Below are 16444 nucleotides of genomic sequence, written 5' to 3'. Positions count from 1 at the left end.
TTAGCTGATATAAAGAAGTGTTGCTTTGTATCAATTGTACAGTCTTCTTAATATAAAGAAAGACATGCTTTATAAATAATTGACATCTCCATTGTTCTCCATTTGATCACATGATTGCATGAATGTTTTGCATACCAAAAGGTCTTGATTTCATATTCAAACACCTCTTTTTTTTTTTACTGTAGTAATGCTTCGTATTTTTTGTATGTTTTTTTCAGAAAGGGGGGGATTTATTTGAAATGTTCAAGAATATGACAGGATAAGCACTGTCATTTCATGTGTCTGTAAATTGACATGTCATCATTATACTGTCAAACAGCAAGAGGCTTCACATTATTTCACTGTCAGCTTCAAAGTGACCTGAAAACTATTGTTTTAGGAGCTCATAAACTCAGCACCAGCAAAATGTCAAAGAAACTGTGAGATGTGGAATCTTGATTGTGTCTGTAGCAGGCATACCAGTAATGTTTTCCAAATAAAAATGCAACAAGCTACAGTACAACTAGAGAAAAATATACCCTATTAATTATACAAAACCAAATGTGTTTTGCAGTTAGATTCGTGTGGACTCCAGGGTGTTATGGGGTCTGTGGAGGTTTTGGGGATGGACATGATCCTTGACTCTCAAAACTGGATGCTCTTCCAGGCCACTGCAGGGACGGATGATACCAAAATATCACAACAGAGTAATTAAGGACATATTAGACTTAAATACACTTGGCAAATGGATCAGAATTAGCCCAAAGCATTCTATCAAGGCTCAATCTACATAGCACTGTTGCATAAAGTTGTCATCGTTTTGACTCCTCCATCTCAATACTATGGATATTTTTCTTCACTAGTTCACATTTTGTACCACTCTGTCAACATTTGTACTGGGCCCACCGTAAATGTAATTTTTAGCAACATATAGGTGTAAAAAGATAATAATAAAGATATTTAAAAGATTGTATTGGGCCCAGTGTAAATATATAAATAGTTTTTTGTAATTAATTTGATATTGAAAAAAAATACAATTTTGACAAAATTGGATAATGATAAATCTGCAGAACAACATTAATCAATAAATGTTTACATTTTGCATGGCATAAAAACTACACAATGCAGCATCTTTCCTATTGGGCAAGTGCAAGCTGGGTCCAGCTTTCTACTCCAATTTCTAGTTTCTCACCTCACAAAGTGCATGCCAGTGGGTGATGGGCTTGCGTGGATAAGCCAGCATCTCGTTCCAGTGGTCCCTCCCAAGACCCTCTGCATCCGGCCCTGCCCTGCATACTCCTATCACTTCATTGTGTCCAACTCTGAAAGAGAAACGAAACATAAGACTTTGTTTTAGAAACCATTTGCAGTGGCCAGTGGTTTACTATCTTTCCAACACATTTTAAGACGGAAAGGATGTGCATTTTTGATCCAGATAAAAAGACTAAGGAAACCAGTGGAAATAATAGCTGATCAACAGGACCTTTGCATAAATGGTCCCACATCCACCCACATATATATTTTACTCCTTGATGGTTGAGCGATGTTTTAATAGCATAATCTGCCCTTAATTAGAGCATACTAGCATTCTGATTTAATAGACATGCACAGCAGAGACCAGACTGAAAGATCTCCATTAAAATGTTTGTTACAAATATGTCAGTAAGAGTCGCTAAGCATGAGTGTTTTGCTAGCATGCTATCTGACTTAATTTTATAACCATCATCATAATTATCATCATGTCAGAATAATTTATCTTCAGCATGCTATAAAATTGTATGGTTATTGTTTTAAAACTATCTTAAGGAGCAGGGACTGACCTGTCATAATCCATCACTACGATGGACAGGCTGACCTGCTCCACATTCTCAGGTGGGATGTCGAAAATGATGGCCTCGTTATAGACAGGGTTGAGTGTGTTCTTTTTGGTTGTCGTCTTCCGCTTTTTCAGTCTCCGACCATCACATATGAGGGAGACTTTAACATATGGATCTGTGGAAAGATGCAAAGTGAATGTGTTTGGAGCTTTTCGTATCTGAAACATGAATATAAAGGTTTTTCCACATAGAAGAACATAGCATTATACTTTTTTTCCCCCCTTTTTAGCTGTCTTAACATGTTCTGCTTGCGATATGACAAGAGCCCACAGGCATTTTAAACACTCACAAAACATGCTTAGCATTGATGTGTCTGGTTGATGACTTTTCACGCTCTCATGAGAACTCATACATAAACCAATTTTTAACTTAATAACATGCATCACATGAAAAACTGTATATCATTTTGGGTTTGCAGAGACCCAGGCATAAACAAAATGCAATTAATTTTCACATTTCTTGTCACTGACTGTGGAAGGAAGCTTCTGCCAATAGTTTAATTGGATTTATTTTATTGTATTTTTCTACTATACATTTTTGTATTTACAAACATTATATAATTTATTGGATACCAGTGACATTTTTTAATGCAAGTTTAAATACAAATGGCGCTTAAGGTTTCAACAGTTTCTGTCTGCATAAAAAAAAAAAAATAGGAAAATAATAAAAAATGAGAAAATTGGTTCAAAAGTTCCTACAATTTTTTTTTCACTGTCATTTAAGTGTCTCAGGGGTATCTAATACTGTTCCTGCAGGGACACTAGCATGCAGAATTTAAAGGGGAGATCAGATGCAAAATTCACTTTTACATGGTGTCTGAACATAAATGTGTGTTGGCAATGTGTGTACACAACCACACTTTAATGACAAAAATCCACCCAAGAGCTTTCTTTTAAATCCCCAAAAATCATTAGCACTTTCTCAGACCAAGCCATTCTCAGATTCTGGCCAGATGTACTTCATATAAGCCAAGGCCCCTCCCACCGCAATTGTTAACTGCCACGGCTGTTTTAGCATTGACCCACCCTGAGTGAGCTGTAAACTCTCCATCATTATTTTGACACCGGAGCAGGGGTAGATAAGATTGTCTTCTAAGAGATTGAGGTGTTGTTGGAGGTAATAATGAACATAGCAGTCGTCATTTACTCCCGACATCTGAGTCACTCAAGACGCAGTGGATTACTTTTGTTTTTGCAGGGAATGCACCCCTGATCTGCCTAAATGTGTCTATGTTCGTGCTTATCATTCATGATCCAGCTTCACCTACAGAAGAATTGCCTTTCCTAATTACAGAGCCCCACACATGGCATGCAGGAAAAAATAGTAGGCTAAATCGTGCGCACGATTTACTAATTTGTTCCCTCAATGTACTAAAATGTGCACATGATTACTATTGCGTTCCCTCGATTAACTATTTCGTTCACTCGATTTATAAATTGTGCACACGGTTTACTATTTCGTTCCCTCGAGGGAACGCAATAGTAAATCGAGGGAACGCAAAAGTAATCATGTGCATGCTTTAGTACATTGAGGGAACGAATTAGTAAATCGTTCGCACAATTAATTTATTTTTTCTTGCATGTCATGTGTGGGGCTCTGTACCTAATAATGTTCTAGTTAGCAAGATCTGCAACGAATGTGCAAAAGTTTACAGTCTCTGATAACTGCTTGTCATCCCATGGAAGAGAGGTGTGGATGAGAAGAGCTCATTAGAATTTAAAGGGACATGCACCATTTGTGTGACGTCAAACATCTAAGAATCTGAGAATGGCTTGATTTGAGAAAAGGGTTATCATTTAAAGGGGATTAATAAAAAATTGGTGGATTTTTATCATTATAGGATGGTTGTGTACACACACTGCCAACGCACATTTCAGTTCAAACAACATGTAAAAGTGAATTTTGCATTCAAGACCCTAAAGAATCATATCAACTCTGATGTCCCCTTTAACTCAAATCCTAATCAAACAAAACTTTTGGATTACTGAAAACTTCCAAGCAAATGTTTTGGGGTATGCTGGAGCTAAACGTGAGCATAAAGATGGTAAAATTGTGAGGAACAGGAAATGAGGGTTAACACTGACCAGAGTAGCCGGTTATGTCCATGGCTTTCAGATTGCGACACTTGATGACGGTGAGGGTCATGCGCCCAGCCGTGGGAAGATAGCAAAGGGAATACATAATTTCACCCAGATCAACACTCTCCTGAAAGAAAGAAAGAAAGAAAGAAAGAAAGAAAGAAAGAAAGAAAGAAAGAAAGAAAGAAAGAAAGATATTGAGAATAAAACAAGTTGATTGTTGGATGCCAAGAGATAGCTGAAGTAATGTCTGCACATTAGTGTCCTAAAATAGCATTAAAAATGATTGATTAAATGATCAGCAGGATCTTCAGCATCTATTGTAAGATGATTTTTCACTTAAGACTCTCTCTAGAGAGCACTTGATGTGACTGCAAACAAAATCCTTATTGACTGACTCCAAATAGTCTTTTATTTGCCTCGCCAACAACAACAACATAGCTTGGGAGATATTGGACTAATGTTTGCTCATCAGGTTTAAACAAATCCCTATTCTGTATTAAATCTAGAGAGAGAATATGTCTGTAAAAAATTAAGGTGAAAAAACTAAATGACTCAGAAACAACTACATAGTTGTGGAAATAAATATGACTTCTAAGAAAGCAAGCTTTTTCCAGAAAGACTTTAAGACTTTAATAACGGCTGTGTTTGTGTGGAAGTGTTACTGTGGGAAGTATAGTTTGGGTGGCTGGTTCTTGTGCGATTAAATAACTCAGTTTTGAATGAGACAAATCTAGCTTCCCTGACCTTTATTAGCTTTGCAGAGGCGGTAAAGATTATTCTAAAAGGCCAGCGTGTATTTTGGTATTTACAGCCTCTCACTACTGGAATAAGACAGCCATTATTCTCTCAAAGGCAGCTAAAGATAGTGATTAATCTGTCTAAGTAAAGATTAAAAACTTATTGCGTAATGGGGAGAAACATACATATGTAACCACTGTTGTACTGTGTTTAAATTTCAGGTGTACCACATGCCTGTTTTCCAGCCTTCTAAAGCAATGAATTTTCCCAATACCATTGATCACATGCAGTGTTAATTTTCTTTTTTTAGTATTATTATTAATAGTTTTTGTCTGATGTCTTTTTTATTATTTAAATAATATTTCATTATATTTATTTATCTTTATTCAGTTTTACTCTGGCAATCTTACAGCATTTGTTTGGAATATAAATCTTTTGTAACAATGTAAATGTATTTGCTGTCACTTTTGACCAGTTTAATGCGTTCTTACTAAATAAAAGTATAGACCTTTTAAAAAAAAAAAAAAATCATGCTGACCCCAATCTTTTTTAATGGTAGAGTACATTTAGTCAACAATAATAATGGATTAGTTACCAAGAAAAGTGCAAAGTGAAACCAAATATTGAAACATTTTATGTTAATTAAGTATCATTTAGTGTTAATGTACAACTATTTGAAAAATATATTTTTTTTTAGATAAATCAGTGCATTATTAACATTTTGTTGTGTTCTTGTCGTATTTTTTTCCAACAGTACTGTAAATTTTAATTGTCATTATCATGAAGCATATTTCCTTATCTAGTAATCATTATTATTTTAAAAAAGCCGTTTGTTAACAAACACTGTTGTCTGTAATTGACAAGATCATCACGGATTATATATCAGATGAGGATGTGGTACTGTACCTCCTCTGTTGTAATATGACGTCAAGACCCTTTCTGTCACATCCTATCCCCTCCTCTGACTGCTCTTGTTATTCACACCACAACTGTTGAATGCAGAGAGCCACTGGCTAGTTCTAGAGTCACATCTCCTATCAGTGTTCGTGTCCAAAACAATTCACAAATCTTTTTTGGGCAATAATACCCTTCCTGTTTTGACTGGCCAACTTCCTCTCCTCCAGATCTGAATGGCCTTGTGCCACAGTAGCAATGTGCTCCAAAAAACAGAGAACAAAATTAGACCTTCAAACGTCAGCTTAAGATAAAATACAGGGTTTCATTGTGCAGTTGGAAGTGTAACGTACTGTAGCAAGGCTGCAATCTATGGCTCCGACTATTTTAGGAATTGAGAGTCACTAGCTTCTGTCCACAGTCAGGGGCCTAAGAGCAGCTGGTCTGGTTCTGAGAGTCAGTTTTTGTCCCTAAAGGGCAGTTGTCATGCTCTCATAACGGAGCACAACAGGTCGAAACCTCTCCACTGCCTTTCCAACCCCAAACATCAATACTTTTGTACTGTAGCTATGAGGCAAAGCAATAGTCAGTGAAGAGAATGAGAAGGAAATAGCATGAGAGTGATCCAAATGTTAGCAAAACACAACAGAAGTGATTTGACAGGCGCCGAAATGCGCATCCCTGTCAAGCAAACAACAGGAAAATTAATAAATATGCTGAAAACAGCACAATCAGGAAATGAATTAGCCCAAAAGAGACTGATGCGTCAAACAAGTAGGAGGAGGAGATTGCATTTCCCAAACAGGAATGAGTCACCAAAGATTTCTCTCCATGGTGAACAAAATGAAACGCTGTCACCATTCACTTTGTCTTTAAAGCAGGAAGGCATTTGGACCAGTGGCATAGCAAGTAAGTCCTGGGCCCGTATGCAAAAAAAAATACCCAAACGTTATGGACTTCAACTAGGTTAACTTAACTCGGGCCCTATTGTTGATTTTTCTGAAGTAAATAACGTCACGTAAATCGTGACACGCAAGCCACCCAATAATCACAGCTTTGAGCTTTGTTACTTCAAAGTCTCAGCCTTTTGTCAATTTTATGATAAAATACAAACAATAAATGTTTTTTTTCGCTCTTTAATTTGTAGTGAGATAATTTGCCTTGGTTCAAGCGGCATATGAATCAATTATATTTTCCTCTTTAATATTTGCAGCACGTAATAAACATGAATGCATGTGTGAAAAAAAATCTGAACAATTTTATACAAACGAATGTCTCATGAAATCGATCAATCAGAGTCTTAAAAAACGTCAATAAGGCTACGTTCACACTGCAGGGCTTAATGCTCAATTCCGATTTTTTGAAAAAATGCGATTTTTTTGCAAGGCCGTTCACATTTCCAATTAAATGCGACCTTTTGTGATCTCCTGTGTGAACGTGAAATGACCCAGAAGTGACCCGCATGCGCAGAAGAGTACGCAACGGTCAACGACGTCACTCGTTGTTTGCGGAAGTAGCTAACGTTAAACATGGATGTCAACAACAGTGTAGTCAACAGTGGAGCTCTTTTTGCAATATTAAAGTTATTTTCCCAACGGAGCCAGCACAATTACAATCTTCTCGTTTTAAGAAGAAAATTAAAAAGGAGGAGGAGAACAAGGTTTTTGGCCATGGCGTTTTGTGGAGCAGTGTTAGCAACGTCGATACAGAGAAACGTGTGGGTGCGGAGTCGCAGCCAGGAGTGGTGGGATACTGATGTGAGTGGCTTCTATCTTCTCGTTCCCGCCTACTTCAACGCAGAATTATGACGTTTGTAGCGTATCAATGACGTACGGGTCGGATACATGTGGCCTGGCTGTTCAGACGGAGGTCGCATTTCAAAAGATCGGCCAAGTGGCCTGGGTCACATTTGAAAAGATCGGATCTGTGTCGTTCAGACTGTCATGAAAAGATCAGATACAGGTCGCATAGGGGCAAAAAAATCGGAATTGGGTCGTTTCAGCATGCAGTGTGAACGTAGCCTAAGTCTACATTTTATTGTTGTTTTTATGTTAAATGTGAAGAATGACGGATGCCACTGATTTTTTTTCTTTCTTTTTTTTTGGGGAGGGGGGTGCTATAGGTGGAATTTTCACATTAACAACGCAATATAAAATGATTTTATTATCGTAATTTTGACTTTATTCTTAAAATATTATGACGTTAATCTTATTTATTTTATTATTTTTCAACGTGGCACTAAAATGCTGCAATAGGCTATTTGTAGCTACTGAATGCAAGCACAATTTTGGCACAGCAGCCTATTTTGAGTTTATTAAATAAAAAACAAACAAAAAAGTAAAAAATAGTAAGGGGATATTTTAATTATTTGTTAATAAGCTAGTGTTTTCTGAGTCAGTGTCGCAAAGATGAATTTGATGAACCTGACTTGCCATCTCCTCATTGAACGTGCCTTTAGAGAGAAATGCATCTTTACGGATTATATAATGAAAGTGTTTTTGTTTTTGATTTGAATTATTTCGTTTTAAAGCAATAATTTAAAGCATTACATAGATAAGCTATATTTATCATGTTGGTAAGCCAAGTATTCGCTGAGTTTCAGTTTGTCATTGTGAGGCGCTCCTGCTCAAGACAGAGACGACATCAGAAAGCTTTTTTTTTTTTCACAAAAACACAAGGTTTTGTTGATATTGTGAGTGAACACAAATAAAGCAGACTTTGCAGTTCCGAATTAGGTATTCTCTTACCTTTATGAGCAAAAATTACACCATATTTTTAAGCTTCCACTCTCAGCAAAAACAATTGGATATGCATATTTATCTAGGTTAAATGTTTAAATTAACACTGTGAAATGCACAAAGTGTTTGTCTATAGATTTTATTTTAGGCAAGTCATCGTGTTGATTTGAGAAGGCTAAATTGATCAAACATATGCTCAGCTCACTGACTGCCGCTGGCCGCTTGGTCGTTCCTTTAAAAAACAAAAGCCTGAATTTAACAAACATAAAATGTTCCAAACATATTTCTTAATTAACATAATAAAGAAACTATTATTTTAAGAAATATTATTTAGAAAAATGTCTTATCTTGCAGTCTATACAATGAAAGTCAATGGGGTCCACTTGGGTTGTTTTGGACCCCATTGACTGGTATAGTAATTGTACTGTAAACAAAAACTGTTGTAACAATCTTTAAAATACAATCCATGCTCTGCAGAAGAAAGTAAGTCATACAGATTTTAAAGAGTAAGTAAATGATGACTGAATTTTCATTTTAAGATGAACTAAAGGCATAATGAGTGGGCTTCATTATCATGAGGCCCAATCTGACTAAGGAACCTAAAAAAAATACTACGGAGCAAATTGCTAAGGTCACTTTGACATAAAAATGTACTGCCGGTAACATTTCTTGTTGTACTCTGCAGTCAGTGGGACAGTAGGACAAGCTCAATTGCACACCTGTTGAATTAGTCATGGGTGTCGTTTGAAGGCTCTGGCTTGATAATTGATAATGCTTCCTGTGGCTTTGAAAACTGGCAGTTGGATCTATTTTTGGAAGGGGTACGTGGGTGCCCTGAAAGGTTAAGTCAGTTTGGAGATGAGCCCTCCCCGACACCTGGCTTTACATAACAGATCAATCTATCCGTTAATGAGACCTTCACATTTGTGCAGTCAGATTTCCTTTGAGCTCTGTTTGATTAAAGCAGAGGTATGTGACCAGCTAGTACATAAGTGAATAGAGCTGTCCTTGTACTTCTGTTCATTCATTCTTTCATCTTTTAAATCAGTAAAAAATTTGTTTAATTACTGATGAATTTCTTTGCGTTTCAATCCATTTAAATTCTACTTCCCAAAATACACTTTTAAATTCTGCATCCTGTTTGCTACCTTAACTCAAATTCAGTTTAAACTGAATTCAAAAATTCAAACCTGCCAGAAATCTGGTCTCATTGAGGAATCTGAGGAAAGTACTGGTTATGACCTTTGCTTTTCTATACACACTGTACTTACTGTAGTGGCTGCAAGGATGTCCTTCCAAACCACAGCTTCGCGTGATAGGTCAGACAGCTCAAACAGGTTATCAACCACCACCTCTCCGATCATGTCATGACTCGTAAAGCGGTCAAAGTCGTACACGCTGAAGTGCAACTTGCGATTGCACAGCTCACTGTACTCCACAGGGAAGCGGAACGTCTCGTCAAACATGGGGTTGAGCGTCTTGCGGTGGACCCTCGTCTGAAACTTCTTTTTGCGCTCTGGAAGCAGGTAGATCTTCACGTAGGGGTCGGAGGTGCCTGTGAAGTCTTTGGCGGGCAGGTCCAGGGCCTTAAGAATGCGAACCACTAGAGCTTGTTCCTCGTAGTCGTAGCTGAGGGCAAAGCTCAGCTTGCCGCACGTCTCTACTGGCTCCTTGGCGCCCTCTTCAGAGTCCACAGACTTCTGCTTGTACAGCTCAGGTTTGATACGACCGATACTGACTGCAGAAGACTGGCGCACAGGTAGAGTGTCCATGGTGAAGTCCACACTGGTCACATTCTTCTGCCGTGGCAGGTGTCGGCGGAAAGAATTGTGCCTATGAAAAGAGAAGAACTTAATTGCTAAGAAAAAAATAAATGTAAATATTTCATAGTTACTAAATATTTTGGTATATTGGATCTTCTGCAGTGAATGGGTGTCATGAAATTGAAAGTTCTAACAGCTGACAAAAACAACGCAATATTGTCAACTCAAGTCCATCAGTTAACAATTTGTGAAGTTAAAAGCTGAATGTTTGTAAGAAACAAATCTATTATTAATGCATTTTAAACTTTAAACCACTGTTTCTGGCCAAAATATCCACTGGACGCTTCCTCCAGTCCATCCTCTGTTGTCCTCTCACATCAAAATCCTCTATAGTTTTGAACTGTTTTAGACTGGTTTTGCTTGTAAACAGTGCTTGATCTTTGCATATTTCTCTCCTGATTCAGACAAGAAGACTTTTCCACTAAAAGAATCAATATTATGGATGGAAGAAAGTTAAATACGTATTAATGATGAATTTGTTTATTGTAAACGTGTTTTTTAGCTGCACAGGATGTTAATTGATGGACTGGAGTCGTATGGATTACTTGTGGATTATTGTGATGTTTTTATCAGATGTTTGGACTCTCATTCTGATGGCACCCATTCACTACAGACGATCCATTGGTGAGAAAGTGATGTAAACTTAAATTTCTGATATCTGTTCTGAAGGGGTGGGGGGGACTCATCTACAGCTTGGATGGTATGAGTGTAAGTTACTTTTCAGCAAAATTTCATTTTTGAGTAAACTATCCTTTAGTAGCAAGGTTCCTTTTAGTTAATTACTCTCTAGCACTGGAGAACAAGCACTTTAGTACCGTGTGTTACTCTTCAAATGCATTTATTTAATTTTTAGCAATCTTTATATTCTAGACTTCACAAGATTTTATCATAATAGTTAGGCCCGGATCTTTTTACTATAGAAAACCCATTTTCAGCACTCATCTTGACTCCTAGGAGGAAATCATATTTCTCTACTTATCCTCTGTGTTTCCTAGCAACTATAGCACCTTTAAGACGATGACAACAAACATATGACAAGGACAGCATGATACAAAAAGTGATGGATTATATCATTTAACAAACTTGTGATATATTAATCATAATATTTACCAAATTTGAACTTTTTATAGTGTTTCCTCACAATTGTTTTTGCCGCTTTCGATCTTTCTTTCTCTCTCTATTTTGTCAAACTCTTGTCTGTCACCTGCACATGATTGCTGCACATTATGCCTTGCAGTCTGCACAAACATCCCAGCACAATGCAGTGATAAACTGAAGATAGACAGAGTAATTAACTTCTGTCTTCGGATGTTTTGAAGAGCACTTCTTTCGAAGTGCCATCAAGTGTTTGATGGCAATGATTCTAAAAAATCTTGCCAACCATAATGAATGATGCCTGTGAGCCAGTGCCAGATTTCAGTCTGTATTTTACCCTCCCATATAAGCGATTATGGAGGAGGTGGAAATATTCAAGTCCTATTTGCACTGACACCTGTCAGTTACCTGTTGAACTATACACTGATGACGGATCGCTACACGTGAAATAAAACTATCCTGTCTACTCATTTGATTTTGGTGTTTAGTTTATGCAAGCTATCTAACAATAGTGTTTTATCATATTACAGCAGAAGGGAGTTCATTTTTGCAGGAATGTGTAATATGCTCATGCAATGAAATGAATTGTGCATACAGTAATTCAGTTAAAAATTTCAGAGGGGGCATGAACTGAGAAAACAAAATCCCCTTGATCTTTTGACATATAAGAGGTCATTGTATTATAAAAACATCCTGTAAGTTTCAGAATTCAAAACGTTCTCATTAGTCTAAAAACAGCTTATATTGAAGGTCTGGGATTAACGTTTTTTTTTTTTCTAATTTTTGCATTCTGATGTGAGGGGTTAATAACAGGTCAGAAAATAGCTTATTTCTAATAAACTATAAAGTTTTTTGATGTAAAAATCTTGACAACATTATAAGTGGACCTCAGAGCACAGTACAAAATAAAAAAACAGAGGCAGTTGATGAGCCATTTAACTATAGCACTATAGAAACGGAACTGAATTCCAGCTTAAATATTAAAGGCATTTAATGGATATTTTTGATGGTATGTAGAAAAAATTATCTAATATATTGCTGCACTTAATGGGTTGTGACTGTGAATCATATCTTAGAAATCTTCATTTGAGACATTGTAAAACAATAAAAAGTTATATAATAATAGCAGTTATATATCTTCAGTTTCTTCCCCAAAAACTAAAAGATTTAAAACAATTGTGCATTAACTCATCAGAAATAGATTAACTAGCTTCTCCAAAGCATAGTTCTTCTCACTTTAGTGATCAACCTATACCATGAAATGACCATTTCAAAGAAACTAGCTTCACATTTAGCCTATTTTAATGTCTTTTGAACATGGTTTGCCATTATCTCAAGGCATATCTGCCTATTTATTTATTGTTTCTTTAATTTTGGAAGTGAAACTAGAGACAAGCGATGTACTCCAGAGAAGGTAATACTTAAGAAATGACAGAAGAATAGGAAAACAAGAAAAAATGTGTAAACCCAAGTCCAGTTAAACAGTCTTTCACAATGACCTTTGAGTAACTTCTCTTGGCCTTTTCATGCACTGCATCAGTGTGTGATTTATGAGGACACCTTATTTGTTACACCATGTTTGTTTTTTTTTTTTATGTTATTTGTGTGGCTTGTCAATAATGGATTCCACGAGGAGCCGAGCACAGCTGTTCCTCACTTCCCCAGTTGGACAAACAGTCGCAGCATGTCAGCGCTATTGCATGGCAACACTAATTACATCCCTGCTTTCTTTAAACACGGTGCCGCATGAAACAAAGAGAAGAAGAGCTGATTGTTTAATTGCTGGGGTCATTTATGCTGTTACCATGGCAATGTGACTCTAGGGCTCTGATTGGTGAACTGTAGTGATTAATGGGCGTATGTAGCAACCAGGAGACATGCCATCACCCTGTCAACAGGGTAAATACGTGAAATAAAAGTTGTAATAAAACATTTTATACCTTAATTCCTTTTATTTGGACGTACATGGTATACTACTATATATGTAGTATGCCAATATTATTTTTTAATAATAGTATTCATTTTACTTATATTTATACTAATTATTTTATCATTACTGTTATTATTTAATTTTTTGTTGTATTAATAGATGATCATAAATATATTTTATTTATTTAAAATGCTGTATACAGCTAGCTTAATCTACTTAGTAGCTGTGCTTTGGCTCGGATCCGGTTGTTTTATTTCTAGCTGGAAGGCAGCCATGAAAAGCATAAATGTGGATATCTCATAAATGAAATAAACAGCTGCTGCCTCATTTGCTGTATTCAAAGGCACACACTGATCAAAAATCATTCACTATGTGTTTATCATTCAGTAAAGCACCCCTTTATAAGCATATCTGCTCAATTACACCAAGTATATGTTTTGTTTTCTAATCCTTATATGAGTTATTTACTCAAGTGGCAATGATGAAATGATTAACCCTCTTCTGTAGTGTGCAGTCGGGCATCAAAAGTAGATCCCCATGTACTGTAATGTATCATGTATTTGGCATTCAGATGTGTGTATCACCTGGAGGACGAGGTAGGTTCAGTGGTCTGCCTCTGGATTTTGGCCTGCTTGCTCAGACAGTCACGCAGAGCCTGCTGTACATCAGCAGGGATGTCTGGCGATGTCTGGCTGATCTTCATGGCCGCCTCCAGAATCTTAACCGAGCTGCGGCCATTGACCTTTACTTCTGGTACCTTCCTCTTCTTATCCTCCTCATCCTCGTGCTGGAAGTGCGATGGCTGCCTTCCCACAGTTCCAATTGCATTGGTCTCAGGATGAGGAGAAACAGAACGAGACACTGGAGGTGGGGCCGGGGGGGCCTCGGGCAGCACCCCCAGCGGGCAGCTATCAGCATGGGATGAGAGAGCCTTGCTTCTCCAAATGGGCCAGCACAGCTTCCAAAAGACAAAGAGAGAGACTACCAAAAGGGCGAGCCCACAGAAACCTACAACCAAAGCTAGGAGACTTACAGAGATGTCTACAGGCAACAAGAGGAAGAGAGAGTACAGAAAAGAGGCAAGATTGGAAGGAGAGTGTGTTGAGGAGATCGTAAAGAACAGAAGGTGAGGGAGAAAGGAGACGAGGATAGGAGAAAGAGATAAATGAACACCAGACGGAGACAGACAGAGAACCAGCAGTAATAAATGATGCATGACAGACAAACAGGAGAAAGAGGGAGAGAGAAAAAGAAAAGAAAGAGAGGGCAAGGTATAAGAAAAAGAAGACTGAAATGTGCTTGTTTAGTAAAGCAGAGATCAGCAGAGTCATTTTGCTCCCCGTTTTGGTGGTCCATGCAACCAAAGATGAAAAAAGTCCCTTCATAGGCACTAAGCCTTTTTATAAGCCTTTTTTTTAAATGTTAAATATCATTCAATGTCAATTTAAGATGCAAAAAAGGTATTTATATAAGGGGCACTGTTGAACCTTCATATGTGTCCAACAGGTGCAAGAGTTTCAGCTGCTTAATGCACTGCACAATGCAGCACATAATTATAGCTGATTGCTGTTTCATGGAGTGAGTTTTACCACCATACTGCTAATGGTGCTACTAACCAGTTAGAAATGAGATACAGGGATGGACTCACTCTCATATGACTACTACCCAAGGCCACTGAAAATGTAGGAATATGAGTATAAAAATATATTGATGTCATTTGCCTCAGCATGCCATCGTGTAATTTAATTTCTGACTTCTGATGCACTCGTGGCCATACTTTATTACACACACATTAGTCCTCACTGTTTGCAGTACAGCACATTCTGTACTGTCTGGCGTTTTGTGAGCTGTAAGCCTATGGAACTTGTAGTTCTGTATTTCATTTTGATTTGCTCTGGACTACAGGGTTAATACAAACATATTATCCAAGATTTTTACAATAAATTCATGCACAAAACGTTCATGGTTTGTATTTGTGTTACTCACCCTAGTAGTGTGGTACTTTGCACAGGGATAAGTTGTAAAAACTACTTTCCTTTGTCGCCAAAAAATTAAAATACAGACATTGAAACATGCAGGTTTATGTGCATTATTGACGTGCGGTACAGAAATGTTTTACTACGTTTTATCGGGAATAATAATAATAATAATAAAAGATACAAAAACTGTGGCGGTACCCTTTCAAAACGTATACTGGTATGTACACTTCAGGTACTAATAATCACTTGTAATGTACTAATATGTACCATTTAGGGGAAATATTGTGTACAACGATGTACCTTGTAGCTTTTGTACCTACCGCCCCACTGAAATAAAACTGAGACAACGAACTTAGTTCACACTTGTTGCGCACTGATAATCAACAAGTGGAACAGTCTGCCAGTCTAATGGCTGATTTCAGGTAATGTTATGAATATAAAGTATGTTCTATGCATGTGAACGAACTTTTCAAACTTGCAGTACTAACTCCGCGTACTCGTGCTTAGAAAAAGTCTCGTTAACTCGCTGGTAAGTTTCTGGAAAATATGTTTTTGAGAGGATAATAGAACATGGTTTAAGTTAAATTTACCTGAATTTCCTTTACCTGGTATGTTGCTCTCCAGTGGAAATATATCCGCGCATTTCTCCCGGTCGACGTGCCCGGCAAGGCACAGCTCCGTCACTATTTGGAGAGCCCTTTGGCACAGGCTGATGCCGTCCTCTGTGCGGACATTCATGTCTTTCTTGTTAATCCATCGTATGTTGGACGATGCGTGAGGATGAGGATTCATTGGGTCACCATGTGAGCTGATGAATGCAGCTGATGCGTATGGGAATGGAAAGAGAATGGTGCGTCCAAGTCCATGTCCTCTGCGCAAAGGCGCACCAGATTCTTTGGCGCGGTGGAAAATTGTAGGGCATTTCTACACTGCCCAATAGGAGACACGCGTTGTCTAGAGAGGGAGGATCATAAACAGGGCACAAATATACATTACGCTCTCATTATTGAAATAATAATAAGTCCTTCGAATAGAACATGCAGTTGCTTCTTCGCAAAAAGACAAATAGACTGAGCTGTCAACCGACCACATTGCATATAATATATTGCTCATAGTTATTTCCAAGTGTTGTCCGTAGCTTTCAAACTTAAGATGAAGATGAAAAGCAGTATATAAATGAATATATGTGAAGTATGACCACTTTAAATTACTTTCCTGAAATAAATAAAGAATACAGATACAGAATTGTACATTTAAAAAAAAATAATAAGATTAATGATTGCTATGACTTATTTCAGTTTTATTGTTTT

General features: G+C 37.4%; 1 protein-coding gene across 2 annotated transcripts; it reads right to left on the bottom strand.

The window, feature by feature from the left end:
* Window positions 1-221: 221 nt before the first annotated feature.
* Window positions 222-16056, bottom strand: LOC109076035 (synaptotagmin-10-like). Of its 2 annotated transcripts, none has more exons than XM_042721841.1 (7): window positions 15725-16056; window positions 13740-14196; window positions 9579-10140; window positions 3941-4061; window positions 1800-1971; window positions 1172-1301; window positions 222-650 (listed from the first exon to the last, which is right to left on the bottom strand). In XM_042721841.1, exons 1-7 carry the CDS (start codon window positions 15924-15926, stop codon window positions 579-581), a joined length of 1716 nt encoding a protein of 571 aa, XP_042577775.1. In that variant the 5' UTR covers window positions 15927-16056; the 3' UTR covers window positions 222-578. The 2 variants fall into 2 exon arrangements, with proteins under 2 accessions (XP_042577775.1, XP_042577776.1); XM_042721842.1 differs by having other exon boundaries at window positions 15740-16055.
* Between the last annotated feature and the right edge of the window lie 388 nt (window positions 16057-16444).

The sequence above is a fragment of the Cyprinus carpio genome, chromosome B4, assembly GCF_018340385.1.
Source record: "Cyprinus carpio isolate SPL01 chromosome B4, ASM1834038v1, whole genome shotgun sequence".
NCBI classification, from domain to species: domain Eukaryota; kingdom Metazoa; phylum Chordata; class Actinopteri; order Cypriniformes; family Cyprinidae; genus Cyprinus; species Cyprinus carpio.
This window is presented reverse-complemented; position numbering and strand designations above follow the sequence as displayed.

Bases quoted from the DNA above. Each gene is read 5' to 3' on its own strand.
- LOC109076035 (XM_042721841.1), bottom strand. From the start codon at position 15,926: ATGAATCCTCATCCTCACGCATCGTCCAACATACGATGGATTAACAAG. The intron at 4,062-9,578 runs GTAAGTACAGTG...TCTTTCTTTCAG, and splicing joins ACATCCTTGCAGCCACTACA to GAGAGTGTTGATCTGGGTGA. The intron at 651-1,171 runs GTGAGAAACTAG...CCGTCCCTGCAG, and splicing joins ACTGGCATGCACTTTGTGAG to TGGCCTGGAAGAGCATCCAG.